General features: G+C 47.8%; 1 protein-coding gene across 1 annotated transcript; it reads right to left on the reverse strand.

Annotated features, from left to right (window-relative positions):
* Nucleotides 1–367: 367 nt before the first annotated feature.
* On the reverse strand, nucleotides 368–8,826 carry SFRP2 (secreted frizzled related protein 2). The gene is made up of 3 exons (XM_025439138.3): nucleotides 8,191–8,826; nucleotides 5,655–5,735; nucleotides 368–1,533 (listed from the first exon to the last, which is right to left on the reverse strand). Exons 1-3 carry the CDS (start codon nucleotides 8,687–8,689, stop codon nucleotides 1,229–1,231), a joined length of 885 nt encoding a protein of 294 aa, XP_025294923.1. The 5' UTR covers nucleotides 8,690–8,826; the 3' UTR covers nucleotides 368–1,228.
* Between the last annotated feature and the right edge of the window lie 14,747 nt (nucleotides 8,827–23,573).

The following is a 23,573-nucleotide window of genomic DNA, read 5'->3' on the forward strand; positions in this document are numbered from 1 at the left end:
AGGAAACAAAAAGCACAACTGTAAGGCTCATGAACCTTAGGTTTTCTTGCCACATAGCAGCAGCTGAACTGCTGAGAAGGGACAAAAGCAGGAAAGTCTTTTGCAAAGCCTGCAAATCTCTGCCTCCCCGCAGGGTCTGGGGCGGTAAAATCTGTATGAGATGTGAGGCACAAGGCCACAGCCAGGTGTTGTGTGTTGTGGGGCCGGGGTGGGGGGAGGCTACACATTTTCCTGAGTCACTTAAGAAACAGACCCTTCAAACTGCGGGAAGGCTGGGCCTCAGGAGAGGGGAGGCAGCCACTCTGGTTACTCTTGTAAGTTGCTTTCCCATTTCCTTCCACTAAGAAGAAAAGACAGAAGACGGGCAGTAGGTAAAACAGGATGTAAAGTTTATATACAAGAATATAATGTTTATCTGAAATATTTACAGTGTTGGTTAAAGCAATATTTTTACAACTTTTTAAGGTCAACTACTATGTATATTACAGGTAAGCTACAATGGTTTAATTTGCAAAATTAAGTAAAAAATGTTTTAAACAAAGCTTAAAGTACTCAGGTCAATTATAAAATCTGTTTTGCCCTTTATTCGAAGAACTCATGCTATGGTGGTTAATGTGCTTTTGATAAATGGAAGTACTCTACCCGGAGATGCAGTACATGCTGCTACTGTTGTAAGTTCCCAACGGGGGTGTAAAATGACAGGTGAATTATTATAAGACTTAGGCTCTGAGTCTCAGGCTGGAGCTGAGAGACGTCGAGATAACAGCCAGCTTTATCTCAACGAGGATTGTGACCCACCACAGTTTGGGCCACATCGAAAAATGAAGCCATTTGCACGTTACGGCAACCTTAGCAGAGAGTGAAAATCAGTTGGCCCAAACCAAACAGAAAGAAGGAAAGTCAGACCCAAGTCACAGCTGTACCTATTCAAAACTAAAGTGAGCTATTTAAAAACTTCGTAAAAATATTCATGATTTTATTAGTTTGAACATTTCTACAAGATCTGGGTGGGTTCTTCCTGTATGTGAAAACAGCTATCCACTCCTGAGGCCTCCTAAGGCCTTATAACTCAGGAGATGCCAGGGTGCAAACGTGCAAAAGGCAAGGGAAGCTGCTCCAGGCTGGGGCCAGAGCTGCAAGGGCCTGTGCTTGGGGGGATGAGAGCTGGGGACCCAGAGCGGAAGTGGTCAGCCTGGCTCTGGAGGCGGCCTGGGGAGGGGGGGGCAAACTAGCACTGCAACTTGCGGATGCTGCGGGAGATGCGCTTGAACTCTCTCTGCCCCTTTTGCCACCGCTTCACTGAGGTGATCACCAGCTCCCCACCTAGTTTCTGTCCCATGACCAGATAAGGCGCGTTGATGTCATTCATCTCCTCGCAGGTGCACTGCAGGCTGTCTTTCAGCCACAGCACGGATTTCTTCAGGTCCCTTTCAGACACACCGTTCAGCTTGTAAATGGTCTTGCTCTTGGTCTCCAGGATGATTTTGGTATCTCTGTTGATGTAGGTTATCTCCTTCACTTTTATTTTCAGTGCTACGGAAGACAAGAGGGGTGAGAATCACACCGGTTGTAATAAGGGGATGCGCACTACACAGAGTGGGAGCTTTGCTCACCCTTTTCCGCTGCATATTTGTGTGACTTGGCCTGGGGGAGGGAAGAAGAGCTTCCTGCAGCTAATGAGACTATCAGGGGCTGCAGGTGGGGGGTGGGGAGCCGGAGGCAGCAGGTGGCTTCATTTCTAAAGCCTCAAAGGGCTAGCCAGGCGCTTTATTTCAAATCAGCCATCCTTTCAAAAATCTCTTGGCGGGACTCAATTAACTTTTCTTCCTCACCCTTGTGTTCTTGTGTTTGTACGTAGGTTGCATGTGGTTTGTGCTCTCCTCAACAAATGACTTCCCCTATTGCAAACTTCAGCATGAAAAGAAATGCCTGACTCTTAGGTGAAACGTGATCCATCTGTGGCCATAAACTTTAAACTCAATTTATTACGTTGGAGAGGTTTTTGGACAAACCTGTAAGGAAATTATATCACACAATCATTGTTTTCTAAAGAACAGACTACGGGGAAGGAGAATTGATCTTACAGCAGCTGCATTTGATTTGGTAAAGCAACTAGGAGAAAAAAATATCCAAGACTGTAAGAGCACAACATGTTTAGCTGTAAAAGTGTTTTTCTGAAGATCTCATCCTCATCTGCTATCATTTGCCTGTCCAAAGCCAAGGCGTTTACAGATCATATATGTACCGTTTCCAAAATGGATATGTAGACTCACTAGAATGCTAAGACCACAAGTAAGTGGTTCACTTTATATAAAAGACACATTTTACAGTCATGAGCACTCTGCTTTGGGAAAGAATACCCTCCAAGCATACATGCTGGAATTAAATTTCGAGACTTCTTGAAGGCAGGGAAAGGGTAGAGTTTTAAGGTTGGAAAGGATCATCCAGTTAGAATCTCTTGTTGATACAAAAACAATTTGAAATCCAGAGAAGTTAGTTGACTTACATGAGGTCACCCCAGTTGGGTTGCGTCCTGGCTAAGTCTAGTTGTGGAACCCTGGTCCCCAAACCTCCTCCTCTTAACACTGCTGTGCTCTCTTAAACTTCTGGTCCTGTTCAGAACATTAACATGCCGAACTGTAACGTAGCCTAAGACTCTTCATGACATTGACAAGTATTCCATATAGATGATGTGCAAATGGCACTTCCTGACTTTGATGGAGTTTAATGTATTATTTAAATTAGTAATAGAGGAAGAGGTTTTTTTTTTTTTTTTTTTTTTCCTCTGTGTGTGTGTGTGTGTAACTGCTTTGGGGATCTCTCTCTCTCTCTCTCTCTCTCTCTCTCTCTTTCCCTCTCCCTCTCCCAGAAAGGGAATTTGAATAATCATGGCTTTTCTGGCCAACCAGGACATGATGAAGCTCAACCAGATAAATCAAGGGTGCTGTGATTTGGCCAACCATTATTTTGTCAGATGTGCATCTAAACCATAGTACGGAGTTCTCAGGGTTTATGAGACTGAAGTCATGGAATAAGTCCCATGGAGATGTCACACGTTCCTGATGCCTCTGCGTAAGGGGTGGGTGGGAAAGTCACATGGTGGTAGAGTTGATTATATGTTACCTGGGAGCCTTACCTATAGCACAGATAGAGCATGTGTGATAGAGCACCTGGTCAAATTAAACATTCTTGAGCTCAAAACATCAGAAAACCATTACTTTTAACCAGGAGGAAGATTTATTACTTAGTTTTTTCTAGTTATAAAATAATCAACTATGCAAAAGCTCACCATGGGAAGACAACAGGCATTTCCTCTCTGGATTTTCAGCTGGGACCAAATATAGAGAATCAAAGCCCTAAAATAACTTTTCCTGCCTTGGAAGATGTGAATGGGGATGCAGAAAGTGATAAGAAACAGAGGTGATGGTACTAACTGATCCAACAATAGATTGTATGCAGAGGCAGGCAGCTCTGGGCTATTCTTTCTGCACCAGTACTTTTACCATTGAAATAAGGAGGCCTTCTACATTTTTCTCTATACTTCAGGACTGCAGTGGGGAAAGAGTGTGAGCTTTTGTGGAGGTTTAAGTTAAGTAAATTAGATTTCTACCCTTGGTCCTTCTACTTTTCCATTACTTTCCAAAGTATAGAGGCAATACAGAGTACTGCTTATAAACCAGGAGTATATATGATGCACTTCAAAGCTACCATTCAGGTTCATTATCCCTTTTGGGACAAGCTTAATGTGAGGAAATAGCAAACACAGCTGTGAGGTAGTCTGTGTGTGTGATAGCTTAAATGTGATGATACCCATGTTCTCAAAGGCTTTCTCCTCTAAGAAGAGAACACTAGGACACACACTCTCACACACATACGCACTTTTTTGGGGGGCTAGGTCTTGATAGAACATCCTTAGGAAGTGGGTCTTTTGTAAAGGAAGCCATAAAACAAGTATTAGTATGTGTATGTGTACACGTGCCCTAATTTCAATCATTTTAGAGTCCTATCATATAACTAACTTTTTCGTGGAAAGTTAGGAGAGACAGCTGTGCTATTATATCTAGTGCAAAGGACATAAGCTACTAGAAGAAAATGATATTTTATATATATTTTAATGTAAATCCTATTAAAATTCTATTTTTCTATTTTTCCCTTAATTAAATCATGTAGCATGGAAGCTCAGAAGTGTGTTTTGGTAAGGCGCTGGAGATCTGAGATGGCTGCTACCAGCCTGCCTGGCCTTCACTACTTACAGTTGTATATATTTAAATAGAGGCATACGAAACCCTATCATCCCATTTGTGGTTCCTCCTGAGGGGACAGATTGGTTAGAATTTAGGATCGCCTCTTTTCTTTTTCCCTTCCTTAGCAGTGTGAAGTTTTTCCTAAAGCTACGGCTATTCTAGGATCAGCTAAAGTTAAACCCAGGACACTTCTGGAAGAGACCCGGGGTTGTAAGGAATAGTGATAGCGTAGTTTCCAAAGGTTCAGGGACCTGATCAGGTCTGAGATTGCTGGGATGAGAAGTTCTAAGGAGCCCATGGGAAGGCAGCCCCAGCAGAGAGTGCTGAAGTGATGTCTCTCAGTTTCAAGGACTCCGTTGACTATACAACAATTTTAATATAAATCTGCTAGGCTCTGTTATTGTTAGATAGAACGGGAACTGTATCTGCTTACCAGTAAGTTCAACCGTCTGGCTGAATACTTTTAAGGGATACCAGCCTCTCAAAAACATCAAAATGTGCCTCCTCTTGGAATGGGACAAAGACAAGAATGTCCCCGTGAACGTCTGCGTGAAGTTCATGGCCACTCCTGACTCCAAAGTTAGCATTGATTCTGGGTCTAGCTGGGCTCCTGCCCTCACCACAGAGCTCTCAGGGTGGTGGAGAGGTGCTGATGAAGCTCTGTGTGGATAGTCTCCATCCCTCTTTCCTCTAAAATTCTCTCTTAAGGTTAGTGACCTACACGCTGTGAACCTGGGTAACAAATCACACCCATTATCGTCCCCAAGCCCGGTATCATCATGGCACCTCTCATGTATTTTGCCAAAGTAAATTCCTAGACCTTATTTTATTTTTAAATTTAAAGAATGCCTCCCCCCGGGATTGTTAACCAATACCTTGGATGTAGTCACTAGTCACATAGTCACTAGCAATGGGAGGTAAAGGAGCAAAGTGTTATGGGCTACGAACAAGGTAAACATATTTGAGGCTGGAGTAAACTTTTATTTTTTGCTTACTAATGCCTTCAAAATGTTTTTGCTGGGGCTAATATTTACATGCTTCTATTCCTGATACGCGTATCAAGGGACTGAAAGAGAACACGACCCAAGATTATGCTTACTGGCAAACAAAAGTCAAAGTGAAATGAAAAATGGGCCATTGAAAATTCCTAATTTGAGTAATTCTCATCATTTGATTATTGCTTAACAGAACAATGAATCTCACCTAAAAAGATACAGCTTAGAGCAAGATAGTTAGCATAGGGAGGCCACTGGGATAGAGCAAGTTGGAAGACTTTGGGAAAGAAGAGCTATGATGGTATATTATGCAAGTTTTATCCAGTGACATCTTAACGATTTGTACTTTTAAGTTTTACTGGTAAATAAAACTTTTGAATGTGAAATCTTTTGCTGTTGGTGGCGTATTACTTACCAAAATCATTTTTACAAAGAGTTTCCATTATGTCGTTGTCATCCTCATTTTTATTTTTGCAGGCTTCGCATACCTTTGGAGCTAGAAACGTGAAAAATTAGTAAATGTGCAACAGCAGGTGGCATTTGTAAACAACTCAAAGGGGCTTATCCAGACAAGAGTAGTAATTGTACAGTAAGACCCCAGCTTCTGCCTCCTTTGAAAAGGATCACTCATTCCCAAGAAAGTCTTCCATGACTTCTGTTTTTTGATGGGCAAAACTAGAATACCTATCGTTGTGTTTAATAAATGATGAATCAACAACCCACCCGCACCCCACAAGGGGGTTAGGGGCAGAGTATACAGAGGGTTTTGGCTTTTTAGCTCTTCCTCCCCACCCCTGAGACAAATTCTGTCTCTGAAAAAAGTTGTTTCCAAAGCCTCTCTGAAGAGAAAGCACCAGAGAAACCTCGAGGGGTTTTGGAAAATTGGATACCACAAAATATGGCCAAGAGATTGTCTTTTTCAGCTGCAGGACACCAGTGCAGCTCAGTCTCTGCTGGACTCTTCAGGAGACTCGTGTCTTGGGGAGGTCACTTCAAGAGATTTTCAAGTCTGGACAGGGAGAGGTGGTCAGTGCTGTAGGGGTTACGTATGGGCTCTTCCCTCTTTGGAAAGACACCTCAACAACCACAGCAGCCTGCTCTCACTGGTTCTGCACCCCCCCCCCCCCCCCCCCCCCCCCCCCCCCCCGTGCTTTCTGTCAAGTTTGTGGCAGGGGTAAGCTGCTTTTATGTCACTGTTATCTTCCTCTCCCTTGCAGGTTCTTCTTGCTCCTCTTTGTTCATTTCAGACTCCCCAAAACAAACAATCCCCCACCCCCCAACAACCTCAAACCAAAAAACAATCAGCCAAACAAACAAACAAACAAAAAAACCCAAAGCTTTTTCTGAAGTGAATCATAATTGAAGCAAACTGTCTATGGGGGTCTGACCAAATGTAGGCGCCAAGGATCAGAGAGCCTACTAAAGGCTCTTCTAAAAGAGTCTGATTTTGGGGGAAAAAAAGCAAACATACTATTCCCTTTCTTGCATTTATAAACGTGCTAATGCTAGGTCTAAATTTTAGGTAAAATTTGCTTTTCATTAATATGAAATTGAATTGTCACAGAAAAAAACCTTGGTGACTCATGATGTAAGAGACATGTACCAAATTAGAAAAATTGCAGAGCATATTTTGAAGACCATAAACTTTTTATTTTGAAGGGGGAAAATGGCGATTTGGAGAAATGTAGTTTTTATAACGTTGGTGCGGATGGTGGAAAGAAATAAAAACAAAAGTAACACACATAAAACTGTCCTTAATTCCCCTCACTCAAACAAAATGAAACATTTCCAATTAGGAGCTCTAGGAATGTATATAAAATGTTACTAACCTGTATTGGTTGGTCTGTGGTATATGTTGGACAAATGTTTGAAATATGCCAAACATTTGCAATAAATTAGAAATCTAACCAATAAGATGATTGCAAGCCCGAGGTGCCTGCCAGGAAAGATTGCTAAACAACTGTGCATTTTCTTTAACCAATGATGGCTATAGGAAAACAATTAGAGATTGAAAGAGAGGCTGCTGGAGCCCTGCAGGGGATTAGGAAGCTCCCTTTCCATCTCCTGGGGACCTGAATCGGCTCAGACACATTGTGTACGTTTTTCTTCCAGGAAGAGTATCAAGAACCATGAGGTTTTCATTGCTTTGATGGTTTTTTTTTTTTTTTTTTTTGCACAGGAACTCCCCCTCTGTTTTCTGAAAACCTGGGAAACTCTCTTTTGCACGATTTTCTCCAGTTAATTAAAACCACTCCTAAGATATAAGCTGATTAGTGATAGAAAAATGATTCCTGGAGGTTCGCTTTCTGCCCTCTTCCTTAGATACCCGAACAGCACAACCAGTGCTCCATTTTCAACGTGCTGCGAGCCAGCCCGGCTTTTATTTCCAAAACCTAAGTGGGCAAAGAACAGAAAACACCGTAAAAGACTATCTGTGCGCTCTGGGTACCCGGCCTGTGCGGCAACGTTTCCGTGCCTAGGACCCTGCCCGGCGGTGACAACTGTCGCCTGGGGCCGAGCGAGAAAGCTCTGGCCAGGGTGCTCACTCCCAGCGCCTCCTCCCCCGGGACGGCCAGCGCTCTCAGACGTGAGCTCCCAGGACTAACCTCTTTAAAAAACTGCATATGTCGAAGAGAAAAGAGAAACGCCTTTCAGTTGTTTTCTTTTTTTTCTTTTTCTTTTAATCTTCTCTAAGAAAGAGCAACTGGTATAACTCGGAAGGGGATGAGAGGCTCGGAGGGGGTGTGTGTGTGTATGTGTGGGGCCTCAAAATCGTCCCGATGCCACGGGAGGGCAAGAGGAGCGTCTGCCCCGCCTGGGACTGGCACCCGAGGCGGGGACACGTCGGGGTGTGCGGCGTGCGCCGCGAGCTTCTGCACAAAAAGCCTTAGCAGAGCGGGGTGGGGGCCGGGGTGGGGCCGGGGTGGGGGCGGAGACGAGCAGAGGCTTACCTTCCTCGGTGGCCGGCAGGAGATGGTCGCTGCTAGCGAGGGGTATGCAGAGGTCGTTGTCCTGGGGGAATCGGTCGCACTCGAGCATGTCCGGCCAGGGGAAGCCGAAGGCCGACATGACCGGGGCGCAGCGGTCCTTCACCTGCACGCAGAGAGAGTGGCACGGCTGGATGGTCTCGTCCAGGTCGTCGAGGCACACGGGGGCGAAGAGCGAGCAGAGGAACTTCTTGGTGTCCGGGTGGCACTGCTTCATGACCAGCGGGATCCAGGCGCCCGCCTGCTCCAGCACCTCCTTCATGGTCTCGTGGCCCAGCAGGTTGGGCAGCCGCATGTTCTGGTACTCGATGCCGTGGCACAGCTGCAGGTTGGCCGGGATGGGCTTGCAGTTGCTGCGCTTGTAGGAGAAGTCGGGCTGGCCGAAGAAGAGCCCGCGCGCCGAGCCCAAGCAGCAGTGCGACGCTAGGACGAGCAGCAGCAGCGAGCCGGGGCCCCGCGGCATCGTGGGCGCGCGACCCCCGCGGGGCGGAGAGCCGAGAGCGGAGCCTGGGCAGCAAGCGGAGGCAGCCGCGCCGAGTCGGTCCCCGCCGGCTCGCCCTGTCGGCGCGCTGGGGGCCTGGAGAGGCGGCGGCCGCAGCGCCGAGGCACCGGGAGCGCCGAGGGCCCGCGGGAGACGCCGTGCGCTGGGCTTGGCGCCGCTCGCCCGAGCTCGGCTCCGGGGGGCTCCGACCCGGGGGAGCAGACTGAGCCGCTGCTGGGGCCCCGCCAGAGGTTCCTTGGCCTTTTTTATGCAAATCTGGGGGGTGGGGGGAGAAAGGGAGGAGCCAGCGGAGAGTAATCCGAGGAGGCTTGGTCACTACTCTTTTGGTCTGGTTTTCCGTTGCGAATGCCCCTCACGCGCTCCCCGAAGGAAATTCCGCCTCCACCCCCTTCAGATGCTGCAGACCGTGTGCAACGCGGTTGCTTTAAACAACAAGCAACCCGGCCGGCCTGGCCGCGGCGCCCCCTCCCGCCCCCCGCCCCCCGCCCCCCGCCCTCCGGCCCCGGGGGCCTGCGGAGCTGGGGGGCCGCGGCGGGCGCCTGGCCACCCGGCCCCGGCGGCAGCGCGCTCCGCCCCCCGCGAGGCCCAGGTCTGGGGCTGTTGGACCCCGGCCCGGAGCTTCGGCCTCGACCCCGGAGCTGCGCGGCCGAACTGCATCTGCCGCAGTTCTTTGTGCCTCGGTCCCGCGCGCCCGGGACCTGTCCGCGGGAGGCCGCGCCGGCGAGCCTGGTTTCCTCTCCGATCTGCAGCCACGGGTCCCCCGGACGGGCCCATTTCCATACGGTGTGATGTGTGCCCTTAAAAGAAAAAAAAAAAAATCAGAATTACAAATAAAGTCGTGCGGGCAAGACTTTTACGCGGAAAGGGGAATTTCCGCCCAAACGTTGGGGTTGTTACGCTGTTGGAAGTAAGTCTAGATTTTGCCGTTGTGTTAATGCCTTTGCAGAGTCTCATCAGACGCACACACAACTGCCCACCATTTCCCGGGTTTGGAAAAGAGACCTGCCTCCCCCCCCCACCCCCCACCCCCCACCCCCTTAAATGAAAGTGATGACTCAATGCTCGAGGGGAGCGCGGGCCCTAACACACAGGCCCTCGCGGCGCGGCGCTCGGGGGAGCCCGAGTTTGGAAAGAATCGCGCCGGGCCCGTAGGACTTGGCAGAAAATGTGCCAGGTGGGCAGCCTGCAAGGGGGTAGGGGCAGAGCAAGGAGCCCTGCCTAGAGATCCACGAGCGCCAGTCGGGGCCTTGGCGGCGGTGGTTCGTGCATCCTGCACAGGCCAGCGGGCCCCTAGTGTGCAGCAGGAGGCAGGCCGCCCTTCGCTCTCGTGGGGCCGGGGCTCTGCTACTGCCCTTGAGGACTGCAAACAGTAAGTTTACAGCTGGAAACCGGGCCTTGGGTGCCAGGAGAGGGACGATGCGTGCGTGTGTGTGTGTGTGTGTAGGGGCCTCCTTCTCGCTAATCGCTAGTCTGCCCTAAGGGCAGGTCGTCTCCGCCCCCTCAGCCTCCCTAGCTTGGTGGCCGTGCAGATCCAAGCAAATGATCCCCGGAGAGCCACCCGGCCAGGGTTCTTGCACACGCGAGGTAGCGCATTGTTATCACTCCCCGGCCGCTCCGCTCGGAGCTCGCCACGGGCTCCGTCCGCAGCGTCCCCGTCTCCCTCCTTCCGGAAAGATGCAGTGGCCCCAGCGGCCTCCCAGGTTCAAGTCGTCCCGCCCGCATCGGGGTCCGAGTGCTTTGGGGAGGGGCTACGTGTGTGGATGGGGAAAGCCCACTCGGTGTTATTTCCGTCCCCTCCCGGCCGTACACACATCAGGGAAATCACCGTCTGGAGGGAGAGCATCTGCTGGCCTCCGAGAACCTGTGTCCCTGCATGTAGATGCAGCTTCTAGCTTTTCTGTGACCCCGTGATCTTCTGGGGGCAGCGCCTGGGGCGGCAGCCAAAGGCCATTCTTCCGCGGGACTGGCCCCAGGCCTTTTCGTTTCCAGCTAAAGCACCAACAGGCCTAAAACCTCCGCTCCCCAACACAAACTATTTTGAAAATAAACCCCACAGGAAACAGAAGCACACCGAATCCAGCAATTAAGCAGAACCCGAGCTCTGGGAGATGCTAGGACGTGGGCCTGGGGCGGGACGGGGCCATCCCGCCTCCACCGCCCCCAACCCCAACGCCCTCCCTTGGGGTCGTCTCGGGCCTTCAGACTCCCGAGCTCGGGGCCGGGGAGCCCGATGCGGGTGCGGCTCGGGGAAGGCGGGGACGGCCGCACGCCCCCAGCAGCCAGGACGCCGGGCGCCCTCGCGGCCGCGGGGGCCCCAGGCATTGTTTCCGCAGCGCGCGCGCGGCCACCCGCCGCCAGGGGGCGCCGGGAGCCGCGCTGGAGCCGCCGCCGCCGTCGCCACCGCGCGCCGCGTCCGGCCTTGGCCTGCGGGGTTCCGCGGCCCGCCGAGCCCCGGTCGCACCTGCGCCCCCCGATCTCGACCTCATCGCGCGCAGGCTGCGCCTTGCTGTCCCCCACTCACTCCCTTCACCTTCAGCCGTTGGGTTTCCCCCCCGCGCCCGGTCAAGCGTGTGCGTGCGTGACAGGCGCGCCCGCGGGACCGGATTGAGCGGGAACAGGAAAATAACCGCCCGCAGGGGCCGGGGCGCCGGCAAGGACCTCCGCCTGAGTGGGAACCGCGCGGGCGCCGGTGCCGGGGTCAGTCCCCGCGCCTCCCCAGCCGGGGTCGCTGTGCCCCCGCGGAGACGTGCGCGCACGTGGTGCAGCCGGCGGCGGGGCGCCCTCGCTCGGCGGGCTCCTGCGCTCCGGGGCGGCCCGCGGGCCTCCCGGCCTCCTCGGAGCCCCGCCACCTCGCGCAAGTAACCGAAGCTCTTGCTTTTACAAACCGAGAGCCAGTGCCTGCCCCGCTCCTGCCCCCCGCCCCCCGCAGTCCATGCGGTACTTGCCCGTTTTAGGAACGGAAACTGTATTCACTGAAACCCAGGGTCAGCGGGGTGGGTGCTCGCTCCCCTGCGGGCTGCCCAGGCGGCCCCGGGGATGGGGGCGGCCGTCTTCCCCGCACTCCGTGTCCCCGCAGCGAGCGACATCCCGCCAGATGCTGCAGGCTCCGCGCAGAGCCTCGGCCATCCAGGTTCTGGACGCGGCTCGGCTCCCTGCCCGAGTCGTGCCCGGGCAGCGCAGGCCCCGAGGAGTCCCGGGCACAACCTTGTCGCCAGTCTGGCCAGAGGGATCGCGCTGTGCCAGCCGCCATCGGGGCCCTCACGGTCGCGCTCAGAGGTTCGGGGGGTGGCCGGGGTCTCTAAGCTGCGGCCGGCGGGCCCCGGTGCGCGGGGCTGGGGCGCGGGGCTGGGGCGTGGGGCCGGGCACCTGGCGCCCCCCAGCGCCGCTCGCCGACACTGGCGCTGCTGAGGGGTGGGAGCGCGGGGTACCGGGAGCAGGACCCCGTGCACCCCGTGCATCCCGTGCACCCCGTGCACGATACGCGGGTTTCTGGACTCTCAAACCCCGGCTCCGGCTCCGGCTCCGGAGGGGCAGTCTCGCTCGACCCGCAAACCAGCTTCTGAGCCCCCGAGGCACGGTCCCACTGACCGCCCGGCCTTTCGCCCGGAGAGCCTGGTTTGGACGCTCCCCACGGGACGCGCGGCCTCCTGCGAGGCTTTAAGCCCCGACGGCCCGCAAGCCCCGGGCCGGGCCCACGCAGGTCCCTGCGCCAGCAGGCTGGGGAAGCTTGGCGAGGGGCGACCCGCCGCACTAGCACACGGGCTGCAGGGCACTCCGTCCCCCGAAATCCTCAGGGCCGCCCCCAGGTGGGTGTGGGGGTCGTCGCTTTGCAAGTAAGGCGCCCCGGGGGGACACTGAGGCACGGGGGCTTGAGGCGCTGGAAGCAGGTCCCACCGCCAGGGCCAGCCGCTGGTATGACGCGTGCGCACCAGGCGTAGGCGCGGCCCGGGCGGCCTCGGGGGTCGCGGCCAGACCCGGCGGGGGTCTCCCGCTCGCAGGCCGCTGGGTGACGTCACCGCCCGCCCGGGGCCGCGGTCCCGGGCCCTCCCGCTTCGGGCCGGACCCGGGGCCGCGCGGGCCGCAGCATCCTTCCGCGGGACTCGGCGCAGCCATCTGGGGGCGCCGTCTCCCCAAACAGAGGGCGCTGGGGGGTGGCGGTTCGGCTTCCTGCTCGCTTCCGAGGTTCGGAGGGCTTCTGCGTGTCCAGGAGCTGGGCGTGGGGGCGGGGAGATCGGCTCGTTCTTGCCCCGCGGCCTTCCCTCCGCCGCGCTCCAGAGCGGGGCGCCCCCGGCGGCAGGTGCCGCCCCCCCTCCCGCCGCGCGCCGCGGGGGCCGGGGGGACCCGACGCCGTTCCGCGGTACCTGGTCGCGGCCTGGGGCGGGAGAGCCCTGGCCTCGGGTCTTAGGGAAACAAGAGTCGGGGCGGAGTCCGCGCGGTGCCCCGACTGCTACCCCGAATTCTTGCGCCTCTGCTGCTGTCCGGGGTCGAGGGGCCGGCGGGCCCCAATTTGGAGCTGGAAAAGCCAACGAAGGGTCTAGGGAGGTTCGGCCCCGGGTCCCTCCTTCCGCCAGGACGGGCGGGCCGGCCGAGGGAGGCGGCGGAGGGGCGGCGGAGAGCACGACCCCGGCGCGTGAGGCCCGCGGCCCGGGCCTTCCCCGCGGAGCCCGACGCAGCCCCCCCCCCCCCCCCCCGCCCCCGCCAAGTTCCAGAGGCTCTTCGAACCGAGCGCGCGCACCAGCCCTTTGAGAAAGGCCCGAAGGCCGGATGCATACGGTCGGAGCTCAGCAGGATTGAAAACAGGGGCTCCAAAACGATAAAAGCAAGACAAAAACCAACCAACCAAACGAAACCCCGTTTCACTCCCAGTGAGCATCTCCTACTGCAGCAGATCATTTTCTTGCTCGTCCCCAGCCTCAGGAGTGTCCTAGCCAGACGCTGGCTTGGGACGCACCGAGGAAGATGCTGTGTAGTGTAGTTTTCTCAGGCACATCATGGAGGCCCTGTGTTGGTGGTGCTTTGGGGAGAGGCAGTTCTGTTTCTTTCATGGTTACCTCAATGGGAAAATGGCCCTAGACATTTGGGGAGAAGGACTGGTGTCCTACTTGCATCCCTGGACTGCTTCTCCTCTAAAAACCAAAACCAAAATCAAAACCAACTCAACCAAACACCTGGGGGCAGCTCAGTGACACAGGCCTCTGGGAAGGAAATTCCATTTGTTGAGGGTACATGTCCCTTCCCAGCAGCCTTTTGTTCACAGCATAAGGTCTCAGATTTGTTGGACCAATGATAATTCCTTGGTCTTTGGGGTTCAAAACTTTGAAATTCCTGTCGGCAGTGGACACTTCCTTCATTTAGCACTCTTAATTAAAGACAGATTTATTGAGCACCTCATATATGCAAGGAGCTCTGCTGGCTACTTTTCCTTTCCTCCTCCCTGTCCCTTTCTTTCAGTTTTCCTGCCTCTTTCTGGGGTCCCAGCGGTTTATTGCTCACTGATGTGTTGCAACTGCTGATGAGACTCTTGAAATGAAGCATCTCCTAATTGCTCACATTAGGAAATGCTGAATGGAAATAGCAAAATCCCAAGGCCATTCATAGAGGGCGGTCCAGAAGCCACAGTTTCTCTGAGAAGAAAGACCTGCTCCATTGTCTGATTTGAACAGCAGGGGTCACTGGCTAAGCTGGTGTTTCACTCTGGTGGGAATTTATTGCCATCAGATAAGAGCACAAAGTCAATACAATAAAGCCTGTTGGCTCTAAAGCAACAGATGGAATCTGAGTTCCTGCACACATGTACAGTCTTTCCAGAGACAAATCCCAGAATAAAAAGCCCTTTGTCATTCTTACTGAACTGACTTTAGGGACACCTTTCCATACTCATATTTGTTTGGGTCCCTATACTGGTAGATTTTTATGCTGCCCAAATGAAGACATTTGTCAGATTCATTAAAGTGATTCATCCTTTTATGACATACTCATTTTCAGTAAACCACAGGTATTCCCAGCAACAAATAAATCTGTAAATTAGAAAGAACATTTGTTCTTGGTTGATTTAGTGTAACCTGTAATTTCAAACTATAGTATCCCTCATACATAGACTAAGCCCTCTGAGTTTGTTGGCACTAAATGCTAACAAAGTTTCATTACTAACTCTAATATTTCTTAATAGTTTGTAAATCTCCAGTGGTACAATGGGTAGTGAAATATTATAGAGAAACAAAATTTCCAAATGTTAAGTTGGGTTTCTGGTAGGTGGCCAGTCTGTGGAGTGTCTAGTGATCGACTTGGCCATGTTGTTTAGGGCTTTGCTGTTTTTCCTTTAGTTTCCTTGAAATCTTAATTAGTTAAAGAAATTCATAACAAGTTCTGCCCTGGAAGAAAATAAGGAAGAAAAGAGTGCTTTTATGAGTACATTTAACTTACTATTATTTTTACTAGTTCAGAAACCTTTTTCCACATCCAAGTTTGTCTGAATTAGAACTTCAAAATGAACAAGATTATCTAAGGTTTTCTATTATCAGTTCTTCTCTGGAATAAATACCGAACACATGTCTTTAGTTCCCTTTTGTTTAGTGTTATTAGGTTGAAAACTTTTACTTGTTAAGCTTGTTATGGTTCCATACAGAGGAGCTGAGTGCCGTGGGGGTGGAGGGGAAGATTAGGGAGGGGGAGATGATTTCTTTCACTTGGAAATCATCCCCCACCCCCCACCCCCACTGAAAATGTGTATTGTTACCTAGGGTAGTCCTGTGATATATGAAAGACTTGAACAGATAGTCACTGGAATGTTCTGAAATGTTACCATGTCATCACAAGATGGATAAATATTCTGCACGGCTCCTCTCTTTAACCATAGATGATGTAATTAGCAGCTTAATGCCTTAAAGAAGGAATCTCTCCAGTTCCTTGGGGTTTAATTCTATCCATCCAATCAAAAGATTATTGGGCCTCTACCATACACTGTAGGGGTTATCAAAAGGTCCTTGCATGTAAGGGGTTTATGGTTTAGTATTTGTAGGTAAAAATAAAATTCCCACTTCTCTGCATTTAGCTTAAAGGTGAAGACGGCACATATTTCTGGAGGTAGAGTCTTTCTCCTGCTACATTTGGATAAAGGGATTTTTCTCATAGAGCAAAATATGTGTTGCTCGGGAAAGGAATAACAAGGCTTAGGCATTTGCAGGTTGTGTCTGAGATACTTAATTGCTTTTTGAATTGTGATAGAATATAGTCTTTTATATTCCTAAGCCTTATTAGAAAGCCCATAATCACAAAATCCTTCTGCAAAAATCTTATTATTGTCCTCCAATTAGACCAGCGTAAACTAGCAAAGGGATCAAATCCTGTCTAGTTTATAAATTTACTTTCAGAGAACAGTTTTCAGCGTCTTAAAAACCCTAAACTTTAATAGATACATGGGAAATTCTCATTAACCACCAGATAAATGATGTATTTTTCCTAGCTGCATGTCCCAAGTCAACGGCAGACAATTGACTAAAGACTGAAGGGAATGGTTTGAAAATTAAATCAAGTTTAAATGAAACTTTCATTTTCACTCATAAATTGATTTCCTCCCCAGAATGTTTCTTGGTTGTTTACAAAAGTAATCCATGTAAAATATTCAGGCAACACAAAATTATAAAGGGGAAAGTGAAAGTTTCTTTAATTTCACTGCTTAAATCTACAGAAAAAAGTGAAAAATAGTTCTTTTCTTTTAACTTAAGAGAAAATGAATAATCATAGCTTCATAAAAATGCAATTAAATGGTACATACTGTCTGTAACAACTTTCCATATGTGAAGAAATGCAGATCTATGTCTTAATAAATGACTTTGAATGTAGTATTTGAACCATATTTAATTTCATGAGTGGATTCCCCTGTACCGATGTTTTCTCTCCAGTTTCTTTCCAGTCCATAAGTGGCACTGCTTTTGTAGTGGCTAAATTATGCATCTCATGATTAAGATGCGTATGGGCAAGCACCTTGTCCAGATGTCTCCCAACATAGAAGTTTGATCATAATATGTTCTGGGGTTTGGACAGGTTGGCTACAACTCAGAGACTGTATTTCTTGTACATCTCAATGTGATATTTCCCATATCAATTTGGTTGAAAAGAGGACTTTTAGATTTGCAATGAAAGAAAAAAAAAAAACCAATTGAGCTTTTCTCCTTTCTTCTTAACCTCAAAAATGGCGTGGTTAGAATTTGAGAAGGGTTAGCTCTTATTTTTCTGAGCCATTTTTTCCCATTCATGTATTTCAAGTATCCCTTTGTGCAGAGAAGAATGTACTTTGGGAAGCAGAATTTTCTGGTTCTTGAACATACTTGGAAGGCTCATTTCTGCCTACAGTGATGGTGATTGACAGGGAAGGTAGGGATAGATTGAATCCATGGTTGAGGGTTATTGCTCCATGGTTTTATGTTGTCTGGGAGAGGAATGTGTTTACTCTCAGGTGGGGGTAGTTTTGGAAGGAGAGAGTCAGAATAGACCTGATGCCCTCACACGAGTAGTGGTTCTTTTTGTTCATATGCTCTGTGCCCATGAGACTCTAGTAGGATCTTCATGCTGGCATGAAATAGCTGGAAACGCTTTTGTACCTTGTTATCTATCTATATTCTACTTCCAGAATTAATTTAGCTAAAATAGATTTCTGATTTACAAGATATAATGGGCTATTTTGTATGTGCAAGGATGATCTGTTTGAATATTGATCTTTAAGGTGTGTGCCATCCCTTGCTTTTATAGAGGTAGAGAGAATGTATACTGATTTATGCAAATTATTTTTCCCAGTTCTCCTTGTAACCACATATTAGTAATCATTTTTAAGATGATGAATTTAAAATGATGTTAGGCTACTGGCAGATTAAGTTGATTAGTTTACTCAGGAATTATACATACAGCCCTGAGCTTCCGTATGATGCAAATCATGGATAACCTATAATACGGTATCAGTCAGGATGCGCTAGGTAACAGCTATCACCAAACAACAGAAGTTTGCCTCATACTAATGCAGAATTTTCTGTGGGTTGGGGGGCCTTCCAGGGCAGCTGTTTTCCCAGCTTAACATTCCAGCTGCTTTCTTTTATCTTTCTTTTATAGTACTTTCATATCAAAATGTGCTCCCATAATCACTTAACAGGCAGAGAGAAGGCAGGGAATCCATTACTAGAAGTTAGATACTTCCATTGGGAAGTGATACATGTCATTTTCATTCGCATTCTGTTGGCCAAAATCAGTAAGAAGGCCACCCGTAACTTCAGAGGTGTGGAATGTGCCATCATGCCCTTTGGTTGGAAATGGAGAACTGGATATTAGGGAATAGTAGTAACGCCTACCACACACACACACACACACACACACATATATATATGCACACATTTATATGCATATATATATATATATATGCACGCACACGTTTCATGTCTAATTCCATGCTTTGTATAGTGCTAAAGCTACTACTGCTAATCCATAACTGTCAAGTAATGAGGAAATACTGATAAGGTTCATAGATCGATATGCTGTAAGTTGGGGTTAATGAAAAAATTGATAACAGGAAAATATCACATGAACGAACCCTTTGTATGATTTGTATCAGAGCAGAATCTACATGACATCTAGCTAGGTAATGATCTGATTCCACTGTATTTGTAACTGGCTTTGTCAACTAACATTAAGAAATAAAAATAGTCCACTATTAGGAGAACTGGAGAAATATACAACTGAGAAGCCTGAGTTGATTGATGGGTCCTATACCAGTTCTTCTACATTTCTAATTGGCAATATTAATGAACTTCTATAGCTGTGTCCCTTAGGACGGCCTATAGGAAATAAGAGCATTACCTGAAGACCACACTGAAGGAAATATGTGTTTACATTATGTAGCTGAGGATTGTAGCTGAGGACGAAAGTGCTTACAAAAAATGTAACCTGGAAGAGTGAAACTTTTTTTTTAAGAAAGAAAGTGACTTTCTGAATTAATTTCTTTTAATAAAATTCTTTGAGCAAACTGAAATGTGTTGGGGCTATAATCAGAAATCCACATTGATGGTGGATTTTGTATAACATGCATTACTGTTCTTCATGGATTAGATTTAAAAAATTTTTTTAAGGTGATTCAGCTATGAAAATATGTTCAATGAAATGTAAATTGCCAGGAAATTAGATAAAGACGGTAGATTGAGGGAAGGAAGATAAAGGAACTCTTTAAGCTATTGTGATGCTCTTGTTTTTCCAGGGAAGAAGGAATGCCAAAAAGAGGAAGAACATGCTTCAAGGCACCTCAGGGGAGGGGGCCAGAGTCTTGTCACAGAGGGGCAAATGAAGAATGCAGATGTTTTCTTAGATTCTCTTCTTCAGCATGGTCTTAGCCCAAGAAAGCAAATCCTGAGGTTTAATTTGAGGTGGATATTTGCTACTAGGTGATATCAGCTTCTTCCAGGCTGATGGCAAAAACTCACACCACACAGGGATCGAATCTGACTTCACAGCTTTCTAGCTGCGAGGTCCTTCACAAGTTACCTAAACTCTCTGTGCCTCAGTTTCATCACCAACTGGGATACTAATGCACTGCCTAAGGGTGAAAGGAGTAAAGTATTTAGAAATGCAGAGTAAGAACTTTATGTAAGTGATATATCTTATTTTTATCCTACCAGGTAGTCATTAGTTCATCATGTCAGCCAGCTCCACCCACAGAGACTTCTTCTGGAAACTTATCACTTATCACGTAGATGTAATGAAGTGTTAAGAGACTTGTCCAGGTCACAAATACAGCCCCAAATGACCAGGAGAGTTAGAGTGCCACTCAGCTGTGAAGGACTGGGCCAGAAATGAACTCACCACCGTCATCCCGGAAAGGGGAAAACAAATCTGACTTACACTTTACGCACATTAAAAAGAAAACCGGTCTCACTAAATTGGAAAAAGGTCCAATTATTTAAAAAATGTGTTACTGTCATTGGAATTTGAATTTTAAGTCAAAATTATATTACAACAGAGATGACAAGTAGTTGAAATATTAACTGAGGGAAACAGTTTTGGCACTCCTAGAAAAACCCTTGTAATTAATCTTCACTGGTAATCTCCTCAGAGTAACCATTACTAATTAGAAACATGCTTTGTCAAGCCATCCAGATTCTAAGCCTGATGATGGCAGGAGTATATTTTTTTTGTACCGCCACAGCCCTAAGACTAAGGGTGTGTTTTGCATGCAGCAAGTGTATAATCAGTGTCGTTTGTTACTACTCTGAGTGAGAGCTAAACATGAAATTATACGTTTAAAGCAAACACAGAACAGAAGGATTTCCTGGAATGGAGCCATTCTCCTTTCCAGTCACATGCAGTTGTTGAGAGACAATCCAAGTGGAAAGAGTGAATCTGGTTCTGACAGGGTGAGCCACAACATCTGGAGTCTGGCCCTCCACCCTGAGAAGGCCAGACCTTCTCCTTCAAAACAGTAGACAGATAGTGCTCATAGAAAGATGATTCAAACAGCAGAAAAATGGAACCTTGTAAATTTGACTAGGGCAATATGACTAGTGTTTTGCAGATGACTTCATACTGAGTGTTATTCTCAGCATAAAGACATTTAAGTCTCCTCGGGTACAGATGATTATCGGCCTTTCCATTCCTGTCTCTGCTGCATTGTGCTGATCAAATGGTCCTATTAATCAGTTTCCTAGTCTCCTAGAAGGCTAACATGCTTAGAGGTGTTATTTTATGATGTGATTAAAACTTGGTGTTACTTTTTAAGGATTGCGGTAAAATATTTATAACAAAATTTACCATTTTAACCATGTTGAAGTGTATGGTTCAGTGGCATTAAGTACATTTGTTAATCTTTTAATCAAAGTGCTATTCACATTTTGGGCAGTGTACTGCTCATTATGAGCACTTTTACCAAAGAGGGGTACAGAAGAGCGGGGCCTCCTGATCATTTAATGGGTTCTCTCAGCAGCAGCTTTGTAAAATGATTTGGTGGCATAGGAAAGAAAGTTTATTGACCAAAATGAACATTTTGTGTTAACACCAGCCATTGTTCTTGCTGTTCTTTTCTCTCAACAGAATGGGTTAGACTGGCTAACAACGTAATGCAGATCCCAGTTCCCTGAGCTGAGATGACTCTTCACAACCAGCAAGAGTAGATGTAGATCTGCTGACTCTTGAGCCTTCTCAGGGCATTCTAGAATGCTGCTTTCTTGCGGTTACTGCAGCTGCTCAAAGACCATGTCACATCTCTGTGACCCCGACAGTAAAGACAGGGGGACATCACCGTCTTTCTTCTCACCCGGAAAGACACCTCCCAGTCCATCTCCTCCAATTCGGTAAGATCCTATCAGTCCTTCAAGTTCCGTTTCAAATACTCATCTCCAAAACATTGGGTAAAGATGATGGCAGCAGTGAGACCATTAAAGAGAACTGAAAGAGCCAAATGAAGCAGGGGCTGGAAGGAGTTAAAAAAAAAGCATTTAAAACATTTGTTTTAGTTTTAATTTCTAGATATGAGATCCCCAAGTATATTTGATCATGGGAGTGATAGTTGTCTTCCATGGAGAGACCAAGGTTTGTGGAGAAAAATGATAGAATTGGACTGTTAGAAAAGACATTTGAAGTCAGCTAATTTCTTCCCCCACCCAGTATGATGTCCCTAACAGGGCTTCAATTCACTTTCTCCCTGAACCCAAAGAGTGACAGGGAACTGCCTCCTGAGCTCTTTCTCAAGATCATTCACTCCCCTACTGTCTCTTGCATTTGTCAAGCAACGCTGCTATAGTGAAGGATGCTATATTAGTTTGCTAGGGCTGCCGTAGCAAAACACTCCAGACTTGGTGGTCTAAACAAGAGGAAATTTATCTTCTCACAGTTCTGCAAGTTGGAAGTCCAAGATCAAGGTGGCATCAGGTTTGGTTTCTCAAGGCTTCTCTCTTTGGCTTATAGATGGCTGTCCCTTTGCTGCTTTTTCACAGGGTTGTCCCTGTGCATGAGCACCCATGATTTCTCTTCCTCATCTTAGAACTAGTCCTATTGGGTTAGTGCCCCACCCTGACAGCCTCATTTTATTCAATCACCTCTTTAAAGACCATATTGAGACTGAAGCTCTTGAAGGACAGGAATCCTGCTTTCTCCATCTTGGGGTGCCATAGTTCCTATCACTCAATACTCAAATGAATCACAACCCAATGAACTGAAACGCATCTTTTTATTCACTGGGCTCTCCTGTTGAAAGCCAAAGCAGGATCGGATCGACAAGTTTGGAAAAATGTGAGAGAATATCCTCCTGATGGTACTTAGACACGTCAGGACTTTTGCTACTTTGGAACAGGTGATTTTCCACATGATTGAGCACCTGATCCCATCAGGTAGGTCTTAAATGTATGACTGTCTTTTGAAATTTCATACCTACCACTAATGTGATGAATTGTCACTGCAGTTCAAGGGCATTCATTTTGGAAATAGGTGCCAACTGGCCTGTGATGGTTTCTCATTTTCAAACAGCTAGGGGCTGATAATTGCAGATATTTGATAAAGGCAACAAGTTCACTCTACATGGTTCAATGAACTACTCTTTCTATTCTGTGTAGACAAATGGTGCTACTGTTTATTTATGATCTATAGGCAGGTTATTATATTCTAGATCACTTATAATCGATGAGGCATACTCTTTCATTATTATTATTATTTCTTTGCCCTTCTCACTTAATGATATTTACAAGCTTTTAGGTGTAATAGGTTCTTATTTAGCAGCAGAATATTTGTCCTGTTTTGACTAATGATGCATTGCTCAGTTTCACCCATCATTGACTGCTCAGTTGGTGGAGTCTGCATCTGGCTTCCCTGTTTCTCATTATGTACACTTTCTTCAAATGTCACAGATGCCCCTTTATGTGGGGACACTTTCATTTTCTCTATTTGCTTCTGCTTCTGTTCGATATTCCTCCTTACTTTTTATGTCGCTATTAATTTTGAAAGGTCAATTGTTAAGAATATGTCTACCTCCATAAAACAAATATTTCAAAGCATATATTATTTTCATGTTCACTACTAGTTTTTTTTTTTTTTTTCATTTGGACCTAATTAGGTGAATATGGAGGATAAAGGTTGTTCTTATTAGGCAAAATATAGTGGTGATTACTCTCCTTGGCCTTCAAGTATCACACATCTAGAGATAAGGAGGTAGTCCTCTATGACTGAGCATAAGGCCTAAATACATTTACCAACTGCATTCTTGCTTTAAGCCATAGGAAATTAGGTTAGTGATCAAGAGAAGGGCTGGCAGTCATAGGAACACTTAACTTGTTATTTATGCATGACATATCAGATAAAGGGCTAGTTTCCAAGATCTATAAAGAACTTACTAAACTCAACACCAAAGAAACAAACAATCCAATCATGAAATGGGCAAAAGACATGAACAGAAATCTCACAGAGGAAGACATAGACATGGCCAACATGCATATGAGAAAATGCTCTGCATCACTTGCCATCAGGGAAATACAAATCAAAACTACAATGAGATACCACCTCACACCAGTGAGAATGGGGAAAATTAACAAGGCAGGAAACAACAAATGTTGGAGAGGATGCGGAGAAAAGGGAACCCTCTTACACTGTTGGTGGGAATGTGAACTGGTGCAGCCACTCTGGAAAACTGTGTGGAGGTTCCTCAAACAGTTAAAAATATACCTGCCCTACGACCCAGCAATTGCACTGTTGGGGATTTACCCCAAAGATACCAATGCAATGAAACGCCGGGACACCTGCACCCCGATGTTTCTAGCAGCAATGGCCACTATAGCCAAACTGTGGAAGGAGCCTCGGTGTCCAACGAAAGATGAATGGATAAAGA

Source organism: Canis lupus, chromosome 15 (genome assembly GCF_003254725.2).
Source record: "Canis lupus dingo isolate Sandy chromosome 15, ASM325472v2, whole genome shotgun sequence".
Lineage (NCBI taxonomy): Eukaryota > Metazoa > Chordata > Mammalia > Carnivora > Canidae > Canis > Canis lupus.